The following is a 14,114-nucleotide window of genomic DNA, read 5'->3' on the forward strand; positions in this document are numbered from 1 at the left end:
AAATGTCTGGGGAGGGCCAGAGGCAGTGCTCCCTAAATGTCAACCATCACCATTGTTGTCATGGTGGGTACTGGTCAGAAGGAGGCCCAGCTGGTGGGGCTCACCAGTCCGCCCAGGAGGGCAGGGCCATTGTCTACCTGGTGGCCGCCTGTGGCCGCCTCACCCCTCCCACACCGGGGAGGAGAGCAGCTGGCTCTTGGCCTGGTTGTGCCAAGGAAGTGGGGGACATGGGGCTGGAACCAAGGCTGCACAGAAGTGGATCTCCTTGGGACGCCTGACTGACACTCGGGGAGCCCCGCTGGTGTGTTCTCTGGGAAGTGGGAGTAAGACCACCATCTGGGAGCAAAAAGAGGGGCCCTGGGGTGTACTGGAGAAGCCAAGGAGTGTGGTGAGTGTGAAGTAACCTGCTGGGCCCTACTTCCACACCTGCGAGGATGAGTCCCCAGGTGGCGGCCAAGACCTCTCTGCCCTACCCACGGAGGTCGTGCATGTACTACCACCAATGTCCAACAGAGGGCAGTAAAGAGCCCTGGACCAACGTTGGTCTATTTCAATTGCACGAGTGGAGCTCTGGACGGCGGATGCTTTTCCCCACCTGCTCAGAACCCTATGGGCTGGTGGCAGGCAGGTGGGGTATATCTGGAACGAGGAACAGAGATTGTGGACAGACAGAACCATCTGGAGCTGAGGGCCAGAGGGAACGTGGGCATGTGTCAATGGTAGGGTCGAGACAGTTAATTCAAGAACAGCACTGAGTCCTGGGAGGAGGCCAGAGTAGTTTCAGCAAGAACAGACAGCCCAGGAGCAGAGCAGGGGGGAGGCGGGGTGTTCTGGCTGGTGACCGAAAGAGGACTTGGGAACTGAAGCCCCCACAGGGTGTCGAGCACTGACGTAATAGAGGAAGGCAGGGCCCCTGTGAAGGTCCCAGAGTGGCCTGGAGATCTCAGACGATCTTGGTGAAGAAAGGGGTAGGTGGTGCAGCCAGAGCTCAGACGGCCGGAGGGCCCGGGCATGCTCTGCTCCGGTGGGCAGGGTCTGGCTTTATAACCTAGGAACGTTGGGTGTCCTAGAAAGACCCACGGCAGCCACTCAGACAATCAGAGCCAGCCTGGGTCGTGGGAGAGGAGCCAAGATGACCCTGGGGGGCTGGGAGTCAGTGGGAGTCACTGGTGAGAGAGCCCATGTGGGCAGCAATGGGTGAGGGGCTAGATGGTAGGGTCAGGGCAGAGCCGTGGCCCCAGGAAAGTCCTGTCCCCAACGTGCCTGAGAGGCTGTGACTGCTGCCACCACTCTTTCTGACAAATACCCTCATGATAAACCCTGTGTTGCAGGAAGGGGCCCGAGTGTATTACACAGACAAAAATGCTACGACACAGGAATATTAGACGAGACTTAGCAAATGTAAAAGTGGCTTACAAACCCACATGTAGAGTGTGATCCTGTTTTCGTTTTTTGGGGCAAGTTGGGGTTATCTATAAAAACTAGAAGAAAGCACAGGTTCTGGATAGCTAGCTGTGTGACAGTTACGGGCCATTAAAATGTTCTCCTCTTTCCTCATCTGTATTTTCACATTTCCCCACAATGTATGTTACTGTTTCTTTAATCAGAAGAAACCGTAATGTTATCTTTCTTTTTTTGCCAGAAATTACCATTAGGATTCCAACAAGTGGGTTCTTTGACAGGTCCTTGAGGCGGAAAGAAAACCAACTTCCGTCTCTCCTGATTATGTTGTGGAATTTCTCCAGACGAATGTCCCAATGATCCAGGACACGGTAGGCCGGCTGGCTCAAATGGAGCCTCCCAGAAAAAATAAAACGTTCAGACACACTTCCTTTTGCTAATCCAGGTGACGCATCTCTCCAAAATCAACGGGGACATCGCGCAGGCCACCCTGGACATCACAAACACCACCTGCAGGCTGGGCATGCATCAGAAGATGCTGGCCGAGCTCGACAAGGACGTGCAGAAGGTCAACGACCTCATCACCAACAGCGAAAACGAAATCTCCAGGCGCATGGTCCTGATTGAGAGAAAGCAAGGCCTCATCAACTTTTTCAATAAGCAGCTGGAGCAGATGGTTTCTGAGCTGGGGGTAAGACCCCGGGGCCAGGGGACACCACCTCTGCCTGACATTTGCACCTGGCCGTTTGGGGAACTTCTTACATTTAGAGATGAACCCACATGGGACTGAGTCCCTCCTTCCCCACCCAGGTGAAAAAGCAGGATGCTCTACATCAGGGGCTGGAAAGTTGAAGGCTGGAGAGTCAATATTTCAGGCATTTTGGACCAGATGGTCCCTGGCACGACCACTTGCCCCTGCATTGTGGGGACAAAGGAGCCACTGGATAGGCAGATGGGTGTGGCCATGCCCAATGACTCCTTACTTATGGCCACTGAAATCTGAGTTCTATATCACTTGCACCTGGCACGAAATAGTCTTCTTCTTTTGATGTTTTTTTTGGCTGGCTCACGGGCCATACAAAGACAGACAGCGGGCGGGATTGGACCCGCTGACCGCTGCTGCCCACAGCTCTAAGTGAAGTGTCTGGTGAGTGTGAGGCTTGAAGTCCTATCAGTTATCCAGGTGACCCCTCCCCTGAGGACCCCATGGGCTGCAGGCCCCAGAGTAGGATGCAGCAAGCTCTTAGTAGGTCAGCGCCGAGCACCCAAGGGCCCCTAAGCTGCACCCAAGTGGCTTCCAAGGAAGTAAAGTCCCTGACTCGTGACAGTCTGCTGTTAAAAGACAACTCGCAAAGCCCCTTTGGGGGAGGGAGGTCCTGTAGACCCTGCCCCTGTCCCCACAGGCTGTGGCACGGTGGGGTCACTCCAGCAGTGGGGGCAGGGGCACTGCAGACGCCCTGAGACCCAGATGTCCCATGCGGGTCAGGGCGTGTGGTCTGGGCCTGAGTAAATGCTGCTCAATCTCAGTGCAGATACACAGGACCTCAGGGACCCACGCCCTCGCAGCCCACCCAGAAAGCAGTCCTTTGATGACAACCAGGCCCAAATTTGCTTCTTGGCAAATTTCCCTCTCAGGGGGAAGAGCTCGGGCCCTTGGAGCTTGAAATCAAGAGGCTGAGCAAGCTGATAGATGAACACAGTGGCAGCCTGATGCTGGCCCAGGTGAGCTGGCTCCGCCTGCAGCAGGAGATGGTCCAGGCCACGCGGGAGCGTGAGGAGCAGCTGGCCTCCACCCACAAGTTCAAGAAGGAGGTGCACATCATGGAGCAGAAGAAGCTGCGGATAGAGAGTAAGTGCCTGGTGGAGAGGGACCCGCCTACCGGGCGGGGTCTGCCCAGAGGCACCGCGGGCTTTCACCAAGCCTTGAACGCGGACCCTGGCATGAATATCAGCCGTTGCCCTGACCGGCCACCCAGGTTGCAGTCCTGACGGAAGTGTTGACAAAATGTAGTGAGTTTGTGACGCTTATGGACTTCAGGGCGCTGCCAGAGAGGGGGGCATGGAAAGGTTCCCCCAGCCCAAGGCAGGGAGGCTCCGATACGCAGTGAGCTGTGGGTCCTCGGGCCAGTTCCCTGGGGCTCAGGGACATAGGTGACGCCTTGGGCCCCAAACTCAGGGCTTTGGGAAGAGACTCTCCCTCTTCAGCTGAACTTAGAAAACTGTCCCTCTGGGGTCCCCCCAACCTATGTGTCACCTCAGATTGTATCTCAACCCTATGGGTCCCCAACCTGCCAGGGTGTCCACGCCATCCACGGCCACCTGCTGAGGCATCCTGGTCCCTTTGGTCCCACCTGGTCTCTGACCCAAGGTCCACACAGGTCAGCCTGGCCACGTGGCCCCTCAGGAAATGCTGCCTGCAGGTCCAGGCCCACTCCGCCTGGACACATCACACCCCTTTCTTTCCAGCGGTCCTGCCATCTGTTTTTCCTGCCCCTGGGGTGCCCAGACCCACCTGTTAGAGACGACGGTCGTTGTTTTCCACCCCTGCCCTGAGTTTGGCAAGGGCCGCACAGGGAGGACACTCGGTGCCTGAGCAAACCCTGTGCCTGCCGTGCAAGGCACCCGCGTGTCCTGGGGAGGGGGCTTGCCCCCCATCAGCCGGCTTCTCCCAAGGCACCCGCGTGTCCTGGGGAGGGGGCTTGCCCCCCATCAGCCGGCTTCTCCCACCTGCTGGTCCTCCCTGCCACGGTCCTTTCCGTTCCTCTAAGGGCCAGGCTTTGGAAACCACGTGCCGAGAGGGACCCCTTCCCTCTGCTCTGGTGCCGGAGGGACGTGATTTGGGTGGGGGTGCCCCGAGGACAGCGGGCCGGGAGGGGAGCTGTGGGGCGAGCCGGAGCCCGCTCCCCGCTCTGGGACCTGACCGTCCGGGGCCGCTGCCTTGTCCCCGCTGTGTGCCGCAGAGAAGATCGATCAGGAGAGGAAGGAGCAGAAGGACATCGAGCGCCACATGAGGGACCTGGACGCTGACCTGAGGAAGCTCAGTGTGCTGCTCAGCCAGAACCGCAGCTGCTCCGAGGACCTGCAGCAGGGCAACCTGGTGACCGAGAACGAGCTCGTGCGCGCGCTCAAGGTCCGTGCCCTCCGGCCCCACGGGCACAGGCGGTCAGAGGGAGGGCACAGGCGTGGGCACCCGTGCCCCCCAGCGCCTCCCACACAGCCGTCCGCGCCCGTCGCCCTACACAGGCCTCTGAGAGGGAGACCATCGAGCTGCAGGAGAAGCTGGACCAGCTGACTGAGGAGAAGGCGTCCGTCCTCAACAGCCTGGTGGAGGCGGAGTGAGTGTGCCCGTCGGGCGCTGACTGTCTGTCCTGCCGCTGCCCTGCACAGCCCCTGGGCGCTCCCACCGGCCATTTCACCCTCCCGGGCCAATGGACCCAGACACAGCCGAATGGCGCTCCCGTCCTCGGGGCAGCCCCCTCGCCAGACTAGTTATCGCGGGAAATAGAGCAGCTTTCTTTGGGATAGACTTTTAAAAACTTACACTGTTTTTATGATGCCTGATTATAAAGGCAAGCCATACGCAACTGCAAGCATCTTAAACTATAACAACATGAGCAAAGTAGAACGGGAAAATCACAGATAGTCCCAACTCTCTTCCTTTGCCAGAAAACCACTGTGGACGTATATGTCTTTCTTGTTGGTTTGTTTTTAAACAAAAATGGGGTTGCAGGCGTCCCCTTTGGAGCTTCCTTACGCGTCTCTGTGGCTCCCTTTCCCGTCACGATGCGTGGACGTACATTTCCAGTTGGGGCGGCTGTCAAGTGGGCGCCCCTTCAGGAGCAGGCTGCCTGTTGTCCCTGCGCACTGTTTTGGAGGACCATGCCCTCTGGGACACACGGGAGACAGAGGAGGAAGGGACGGAATCGCTAGACGTAAATTCAGCCTCCACCTCCATGAAAACCTCTACAGCCCCGTCCTTAGGGCATGAGCTCGGGGAAGCTTCAGGAAGAAATCTGCTCTTACACAGCCTCCCCTACTTTTAAAGATACCAGATCATGCTTTGGGAGAAAAAAATCCAATTGGCCAAAGAGATGCGCGCCTCAGTGGATTCCGACACTGGCCAGACGGAGATCCGAGCCATGAAGGCCGAGATCCGCAGGATGAAGGTAGGAGGGAGGGGGGTGGGAGGGGCCAGGGAGAGGGGCTGGGAGGGAGCCGCCCCCGCACAGCGACCGGCACTCCACGCTGAAGCTCAAGCGAAGCACACTGCCCCCCTTGCCAGCCGTAGCTCAGGGTGTGTCCTCTTTCCTTCTTCCTGCACTGAGACTATCACACAGCAGCACGGGATGCACAGCCGCATGATATTTTAAAATGCTGGTTGTGGCCCCCAAATGTCATGACCCGCTAGTGAAATGTGTCCCACTGTCGGACCAAAGAGAGTCCCCCTCAATGAAAGGGTTCAAAGAACACACCCACCTCTTCCCTGGGTGACTCTTCACATGACTTCTCCCCACTCTCGTCTTTAGCTGCATTTCATGACCTTAAAGCGGCTGGTGGTTTCATCACGAGCTGTCACCAAGCCAAAGGTTCAAGGCTTTAAGGATACAAATAAAAGCAGGCAATAAAAATAAATGTGACATCACTTTCACAGTGCTGCTTTTGATAATAACCCCTCTGGCTGCTGAGTTCAGAGGAATTCTGATCAAATGCATATGCGTTTGAGGCTTTAAAAAAATCCCCTCGCTTGATTGACTTTTCAAACCACAGAAACCACGGATGTCGCTGCAGCAGGTGAGTCTCCAGCACAGAGGTCACACGCATGGACAGAGGCTGCCACCTCCCTGCTACTTGTTGTTCTGTTTTTTCTTAACAAAAATCGGACCTGTACCTGTCACTCAGCAACTTATTTTGAAAAAACAATGTGGATACTAACCCATTCTTTAACAGTTACAGACTATACTATGGACGTATAATTTATTGAAACATTCCCAGGTTGATGAAAACTCAGACTGTTTCCAGGTTGTTGTTGTCTCATCACTATAAACAATGTTAAAGTAATATCCTTACAGCAGCCCCCGCTTATCTGCAGGGATATGTTCTGAGAACCCCAGTGGATGCCCAAAACAGCAGATAGTAACAAGCCCTGTACATACTATGTTTTTCCTATACATACATGCCTTTTCACGTAAAGGAATCACTTTACGGTGTCTCTTTGGCATACTTGAGTTGCCAGCATCACTACTCCTGCACTTTGGGCTGTTAAGTAAACTAAGGGTGACTTGAACACAAGCTCTGAGACCCCTCGACAGTGGACCCCATCACTGGGTGGGGAGTGTCTGCAGCATGGACTCGGGACAGAGGCATATGAGTCACAAACCCAGCAGGACAGAGCAAGACAATGCACAATTTAAAACCTGTGAATTATTTATTTCTGGAGTTTTTCGTTTAATATTTTCAGACCGTTGACTGTGGGTAACTGAAACCTCAGAAAGCGACACCTATTACTATACTTACTGGTTTTAATTTGTTTTCTGTAGGCCAGATTCCCGAAAGTAGGATTATTGGGTCAAAGAGTTTTGACCATACGGGAGCCCGGCAGATTGTTTTTCTAAAAAGTACTTGAGAATGGCTATGTCGCTACAGCCTCGGCAGCTGTGGGTGTGTTCAGTCTGCCAGTATTTTTCATCGCGGCATTGCGTTGAGCAGAAGCTCACCCTTTGTGGCGTACAGCGCTGAGTTTTGACAAAGACATACAACAAGCATGCAGCCTGTTTCCATCGTCCTCGGATTCCCTCGTGCCTTTTTGTACTTGACCCGCCTGCTGCCCTGTCCCAGACAACCACAGGTCCGTTTCCGTTCCCGCACTTTTGACTTTTCCAGAATGTCCCATAAATCGATCATACAGCAAGAAGCATTTGCGCCTGGCTTTTCTCACTTACCAGAGCGCATCTGAGATGCACCACGCTGGTGAAGTCCAGTTCCTCGGTCTGTTCTTCAATGGATCCTTCTGCTCATGCAGCTAAGAAATCGTTGCTTAGGCCGGTCACAGATTTTCTCTGATGTTTTCTTCTAGAAGCTTCCTACGTTTAGGTTTTCCATTAGGGTCTAGGATCTATTTGAAGTTGATTTTTGTATATGGAGTGCGCTGTGGATCGAGGTTGATTTTTTTGCACTTACATGCCCATTGTCTCAGACCCCTTGTGGAAAAGTTTGTCTCTTCTCCAAACAGGCGCGGGCGGCTGTGTGGGTGACTTCGCACTGTCGTTGGAGCACCCTCGTCGAAATACGCGTATATTTTCTGGGTTCTCTGCTGTTTTCCACTGATCGGCAAGCCTGTCCTTTTACAGATTCCACACAGTCTCGATTTCTGTAGCTCTATACTTACGTGATTCCCCCAACTTTGTTCGGCCTTTTCCAAACTGTTTAGTCTATATTTTTGGCCTTTCCTTACAAATTTGAGACTCAGCTCGTCGATTTCTCCCAGAATTCCTGCTGAGACGGTGACTGGGTTGGCGTGGACCCCATAGGTCAGCTCAGAGAGAACAGACATCGTGACAACCGTGTTCCCAGGGCAGGAGCAGGTGGCTCTTCCTTTTATGTAGGTCTCGTTTGAGTTCCTTTGTCTGTGTTTTCAGTTTTTGGCATCTGGTCTTGTGCATGTTTTATTAGATTTATACCTAAGAGTTTCACGTTTTCTGGTGCTATTATAAAGGATATTTTAAAAAACGTTTTTCAGTTTTCAAGTGCTCATTGTTACTATTCAGAAATACAATTGACTTTTGTACACTGACTGTTTCTATGATTTTTGCCTAACTCTCTCATTTGCTTATCAGTCTTTATAACAATCGGTAACCCACTGTGCGAAAAGAGGTTTCTTGATGTCATGTGGATTTGTGCTGCTGGCTCACTGGGGGGCATTGGGCACAGGACTTTCCGTGTGTGTGTGTGTGTGTGTGTGTGTGTGTGTGTGTGTGTGTCTTGTGCTGCCATTTGCATTTCGTCGCTTTCTTATCGGGCTAGTTTCTTATTTCTTAGCAATTTTCAGGAGCTCCTTGGATATTGGGGTACTAAAGCCCTGTCTTTAATACTTGTTCCAAATATTATCCCCTTTTATTGGCCTTTCTGCTTTGTGTGGAGTCTTTTCCCACTCAAAATGTTCTTAAGGTTTCTGTTTGATAGTGTTATCAGTATTTTTCCGTATGGCTTCTGGGTTTCCTATATGGCTTAAAAAGATCCCCCCGGCCTAAAGTGACACAAATATATTCCTAAGTTGTTTTCAATGGTTTGCACATATTTAGACCTTGAGTCCACCTGGAATGTATTTTTGGTGATAGTGTGAAGTGAGGGTCCATCCCATTTCCTCTCAGCTGGGGAGTGAGTATGGCCAGCAGCCTGTATTAGGTCATCTGTGCTTTTGTCACTAAATTGGGGGCCACGTGCACCAGAGCAGCTCCCCGGGGGAGTCGGCCCCACCCTCTCTGCTCTGTTGTGACAACCACTTTGACAGGCTTCGCCAGTGTAGTGTGTGGTTAGTGTCACTATGGTCCATTTTAAATTGGGGGGGCTGGGTCTTCGTCCACCACCATTCTTAACTTGGGGATTCTTGCCCGTTTATCCTTTTTTGGTTCTAAATCAGCTTACGGAGGCAGAACTCACGTACAATAACGTACTTATTTTAAACGCTTGGTTCAATGTGCAGCCATCACCGCAATCAGGACACGGAATGCTCTTGCCACCCCGGAAAGTTCCCTCGTGCCCCTTACAGTCGACCTGTCACTACAGCCAGTCCCCAGCTCAGGTGCCACAGGCCGTTCACGTTACCATCCCACCGAACCACGGTGCGTTTGTCCCACTGAGAAATGAACCTCGGGCCAATACGATTAAGCAAACTACAAGCTCCAGCCAGAGTCCACCATTTGGGGGCTGATGTCCCTTTCCTGCTCCAGGCGCCACTCCTGGGCGACGCGTGGTCCTCAGGGCTCCCACCTCCCCAGCCTCTGCCCATTTCTCAGGGTTGCCTGCCCTGGTTTCCTGTCCCTCTCTATGGACCTTTAACTCATTCTGACCCGTTGACGATGCTGCAGATTCTGTGTCCTCCGGCTGTGTCCCCCTCGTTGGTTCCCTGCTGGTTCCGTGGGGGGGAGTGGGGGGTGGGCTGGCCTCCCACCGGGCCCTGCCCTGTGCACGCAGGTCAAGCACGGGCAGCTGCTGAAGCAGCAGGAGAAGATGATCCGGGACATGGAGATGGCCGTCGCCCGCAGGGAGGCCATCTCGACCCGGGCCGAGGGCCAGAGCAAGATGGACAAGAAGTCGCTCACCCGGACGGACTTCCACCACAAGCAGACAGAGCTTCGGCGAAAGATCAGGGACCTTCACAAGGTAGGGGAGCCATGTGACAAAGAAGGGTACATGCCGAGGATGGCCTGTCTACAGGCCGACATCCACCTGTGCCCCTTGCACGTGGTCAGCTCGCTGGCAGGCGTCACTGGCCAGGGCTGTCCTGATGTCCCCGCCCCCACCTGGGCTGTGATTTCACTCTGTCCTTCCAGCTGCTCAATGGGCCCCCTCCCCGTCCCATTCACATCACCACCTCCTCTTCTGCACATTGTTCCCGGAGCTGTCGTCAGAGCTGCTGTGTCAGGCTGTTTATGAGACAGAAGTGACAGTGAGGGGCTGAGGAGGGGATGCAAAGAGCCCGGCTTTAGAACCAGCATTCTCCTGCACTGGGGACAAAAGCCACTGCATCCTCTGAGCCTGAGCCCACGACCCCGAGTGCCCTCAAGGTCAATGGGTGCTTCCCCGGGAGCCCCACGTTCTGCTACGATGGGGCCTTTCTTGGGTTTAACAGACTGGAGGGTGCAGCTTTGAGCTAGAGGCGGCCGTCTGTCAGCCCCTTTCTGCTCATGGGCAATGCCACCAGGGAGGCATGGAGAGTTGGTGAAGGGTGTGAGCCTCCGTGTCACTGATGCCAAGTGGTGGAGGGAACGGGCTGATGGGAACGTGGAGGACACCCATGTGAGCCCATGTCCCCTCTGCCAGGTCACATCCACCAAGCATGTGGTGTGTGCCCTTCCTGGGAGGGGACCAGCCCGTGGCATCCCGGTGCCCACTCCCTGAGCAGTCGCCAAGCCAGGCTCCGGGCTCAGACTTCCCTTGGCCCCCGTGGACCAACTATGTGGCCTTGGGTGTGTGTGGAACCTTTCCGAGCCTGCACTCTCTCGTCTGCCAGACAGAAATATTAGCAATACCTGTGCCCCCCCCCCCACCGTCCAGCTAGGCCAAGGGTTACGTGAAACAGAAGCTGGCCTCGGGGCCCCGCGTGGGGTTCCAGCCAGCTCTCCTACTTATGACTGAGGCATGTAGTCTGGCCTCTCTGTGCCTCGGCTTACTGACCTGTGCAATGGGTCCTCGCCTCGTGGAGGCCTCCAGGGGATTAGATGGAGGGTACTGGACTAGCCCCAGCAGGGTAAATCCTGTGTAAGGAAAGGTCAGCCGCAAGTGACAGCCTGGATCCCGCTGCTACTTTGGAAGTTACCGGAGGTGGCAGGACAGCCTCTTCTGGGTCCCTGTCAGCTGATCTCTGCCATACTGGCCACTCCTGGTGCTCATTCCTCTCCACCCCTCCTGGCTCCCCGAGCCCCTCTCAGCCCCTCACCACAGGGTCTCACCAGGACCCCTCCCTGCCTCGCCTGCCCCCACACCCTCCTGCACCTCCGTCCTCCCAGCAACAGCATGGCTGTACCCAAGCCCTCCTTCCACACACACTGCCATGCACCGCACCCAGTGTGGCCTCCACCTTTGTGCACAAACTGGCCTTTCCTATCACCCCTGCCAGCCCCAACACACACTGTCCCGCGTCTCCAGCCACACACTGAGGGTCACTTTTGTCTCTTCATTCGTCCACCGCAGCCACCAACTGCCAAAGCTACCAGACTTTTCTTCCCTTCTCTGTCTGCTTCCTCTGAGATTGTCTGGTCCCCCAACCGCACGGTGATGGAGCCCAGCCTCGTCCCTCCCGCTCTGGGCTGCAGATGCCACCGGAAGCTCTGGTTCCGCTGTGACTCTGCAGAGGCCCCCCCACTGCCGTCCACCCCACTCCCACCCCCTCTAGCTCACGCTCCCCAGGCCACATCTGTACCCCATGCGGCCCGGCCCCCCAAGCCTGCCCCAGGTGTCTTCCCCGCCCTTGGCACAGTTACCAAGCTGCCCCGGTCCATGTGCCTGTGCAGGCAGCCACTGCAGGAGGCCCCAGGCCGCTCAGCCCCTCCTTTGTCCCAGCCTCGCCTGCCTCACAGAGCAGTCTGCGGAGGGCTTAACTGGGCCCTGGTGCCCTGCTGGGACTCACGCCCCCCACCCTGGGTCACAGTTCCCAGGGACAGGGACTGGCTTCGCCCCTCTGGGAATCCCCTCGGATCGTGTGCACAGGTGGGGCCTTCCGGCCTGAGTCCTCTCTGTCCGCTGGATAGGCAGGAGACGGTCCCAGGATGACCCTGTCCATCCCCTAGGCCAGCGAGGACTGCAGTGACACCATCTTGGAACTGGAAGAGACTCAAAAACGCATGAGCGAGTCCCTCCTGGAGAAGCAGGCACAGCTGTCAGCCATGCAGTCCCACACCGAGACGCTCGAGGCCGACCTGGAGCAGCTGGTGGCCCTCAAGCGACAGGTAGACAAGGCTGGGGCCACGAGGGCTACTGGGACCCCTGCCCTCCTGGAGCTCACATTCCTGGGGTGAAGGGACAGATATTCAAAAGAAAAGACATCGTGTGTCAGATGGTGACAAGTGCCCTGGAGAAAAATAAGCAGAGAAGCGGGTGGGGTGGTGGGGTGGGCAGAAAAGGCCACACGGGGAAAACGACCTGAGTCAGACTTGAAGGGAGCCAGGGAGCGAGCCACCCAGCAGAGGACACAGCGGGTAAAGCTGGAGCTTGAGACTGCCTGGGGCCACCAGAGGCCTGCAGGTGCAGTATGGGGCAGAGACAGCCCTCAGGGCTAGGCACTGCCTTTGGGGGCCGTGACCCTGACTTTGGGCTTTTTCTCTCAGGGAGGCGGGAGACAGTGGGAGGCTTTGGGGCTGAGGGTGACGTGTTAGCAGGACCACTCTGGCTCTGAGGTTGAGTGAGGAATGCAAGGTGAAGGGGGGACATGGGAGGCCTGTTTGAGGCCATGACCGTCTTTAAGGAGGACGGTGCGGCATGACAGGCCTGAAGCCTTGGGGCGAGTGAGCAGCTGCACATAGTGTCGTCACTGTCCCAGGAGTTTCCTGGTAGACTGGATGTGGTGTGAGCAGGAGACAGGGGTCAGGCGGGACTGCAGGCTGTGGGCCTGAGGATCGGCTGAGATGGGGAGATGATGAAGGGAAGTGTCTGGCAGCAGGCCTGACACATGGCCGGGGTCAGCTGCCTCTTAGAGGGTGGACGGAGGATAAAGCCCCACGCTCGCCTCGTCCCCTGGCTGCGGAGACTCAGTATTTCAGGTGGTCCTTCCCTGCGCCCTTCTCCTCTTTGTCATTCATCGTCTGAGTTTGTGTGGGGGCCCCGTAGGTGTCCTCTTTTGAATCTGTACAGCCTGACACAGGGTCTCTTATCTCACCCAAGAAACTTGCCGAGCTGGTGGCCCTGCAGACGCGCCTCAAGCACCTGCAGGCGGTGAAGGACGGCAGGTACGTGTTTCTGTTCCGCTCCAAGCAGTCGCTGTTGGTGGAGCGCAGGCGCCTGGATGACCGGCTGGCCGCCATCAGCACCATCCTGGACCACGTGAAGGATGAGTACCCCCAGTTCCAGGAGGCCCTGCTCAAGGTCAGACAGACGATCGCCAACAAGCTGGAGTCGCCAGGGCCCTCCTAGAGAGCGGCCTGGACCGCGGCTTACCAGGCTGGCCCTCGTGGAAGAGACTGGGATTCTGTGTATTACCAGGGACTTAGGATCTTGTGTCACTGAAAGCCATGTCCACCCTTAGAGAATGGCACTGTTTAGAAGAAATAGATAGGTCAGCACTGTAGGAATTTGTTTTAGCCACACAGCTGTTTAAACCAAGTCAAATCCCAGTGTTTCCAGTTGCATCTCAGCAAGTCTTGCACTTGCCAAATCCATGCTCTCATGGTAGCTGGGTTGGTGCTCCGGTTTCTGCATGTGAGAATGCTCGGGAGTCAGCTGGGCTTCCTTTTGACCGTGTCTGGTACCAACTCAGTCTTGTGGGTGAGTAAAGAAGGGACCCAGGAGTATGATGGCCCTCAGGCTTCGGCACCTCAGTGCATCTGAAAACCCACAACCCGCCTTCTCATCCGCAGCTTTCCCTGATCCCACCCCAGGGAAACTCGGGTCCCTTCTCCTGCCCCCACTCCCAGCCACTAAATCCAGAGTCCCAGCTCACAGGACCAAGTGCAGGGGAACAACCCACGGGCTGTGCTTACGGAGACCTAACAACTGAAGTAAGACTGTGCCCGTGGGTAAATACTGAGACACGTCCCGTGTCTGCCCACTTGTCCTACCTTCACTGTCACCAGAGCATCCTTCCCCCACCCCCCACCCCCCGATTCTTGTTACCGTGTGGCTTCTCTGCAGTGTAAAGGGACAATGTTCAACAAAATAATTTCACTTTCAACTTTTCAGCAGAAAAATAAAACTTTTTTTTCTGAATATGGGAGAAAGGCGTTTATTCTAAAACATTTCAGAAATACAAAAACTATAAAGCAGAGGAAACCCTCGCAGTTCCC

General features: G+C 55.4%; 1 protein-coding gene across 4 annotated transcripts in view; it reads left to right on the forward strand.

Annotated features, from left to right (window-relative positions):
* Nucleotides 1-14,032, forward strand: part of CCDC40 (coiled-coil domain 40 molecular ruler complex subunit) — a 37,324-nt gene extending 23,292 nt beyond the window's left edge. For 3 of the 4 annotated variants that reach the window (XM_074320711.1, XM_074320712.1, XM_019735625.2), the window contains 8 exons: nucleotides 1,847-2,092; nucleotides 3,037-3,250; nucleotides 4,362-4,531; nucleotides 4,645-4,736; nucleotides 5,447-5,567; nucleotides 9,592-9,780; nucleotides 11,907-12,065; nucleotides 12,997-14,032. In XM_074320711.1, the coding sequence (XP_074176812.1) occupies nucleotides 1,847-2,092; nucleotides 3,037-3,250; nucleotides 4,362-4,531; nucleotides 4,645-4,736; nucleotides 5,447-5,567; nucleotides 9,592-9,780; nucleotides 11,907-12,065; nucleotides 12,997-13,245 (1,440 nt within the window). In that variant the 3' untranslated portion in view covers nucleotides 13,246-14,032. Of the gene's footprint in view, nucleotides 1-1,846; nucleotides 2,093-3,036; nucleotides 3,251-4,361; nucleotides 4,532-4,644; nucleotides 4,737-5,446; nucleotides 5,568-7,630; nucleotides 9,561-9,591; nucleotides 9,781-11,906; nucleotides 12,066-12,996 lie in introns of those variants that run through there. The other variant, XM_074320713.1, reaches the window with a different exon arrangement.
* The last annotated feature ends 82 nt before the right edge of the window (nucleotides 14,033-14,114 follow it).

The sequence above is a fragment of the Rhinolophus sinicus genome, linkage group LG15 (assembly GCF_036562045.2).
Source record: "Rhinolophus sinicus isolate RSC01 linkage group LG15, ASM3656204v1, whole genome shotgun sequence".
NCBI classification, from domain to species: Eukaryota; Metazoa; Chordata; class Mammalia; order Chiroptera; family Rhinolophidae; genus Rhinolophus; species Rhinolophus sinicus.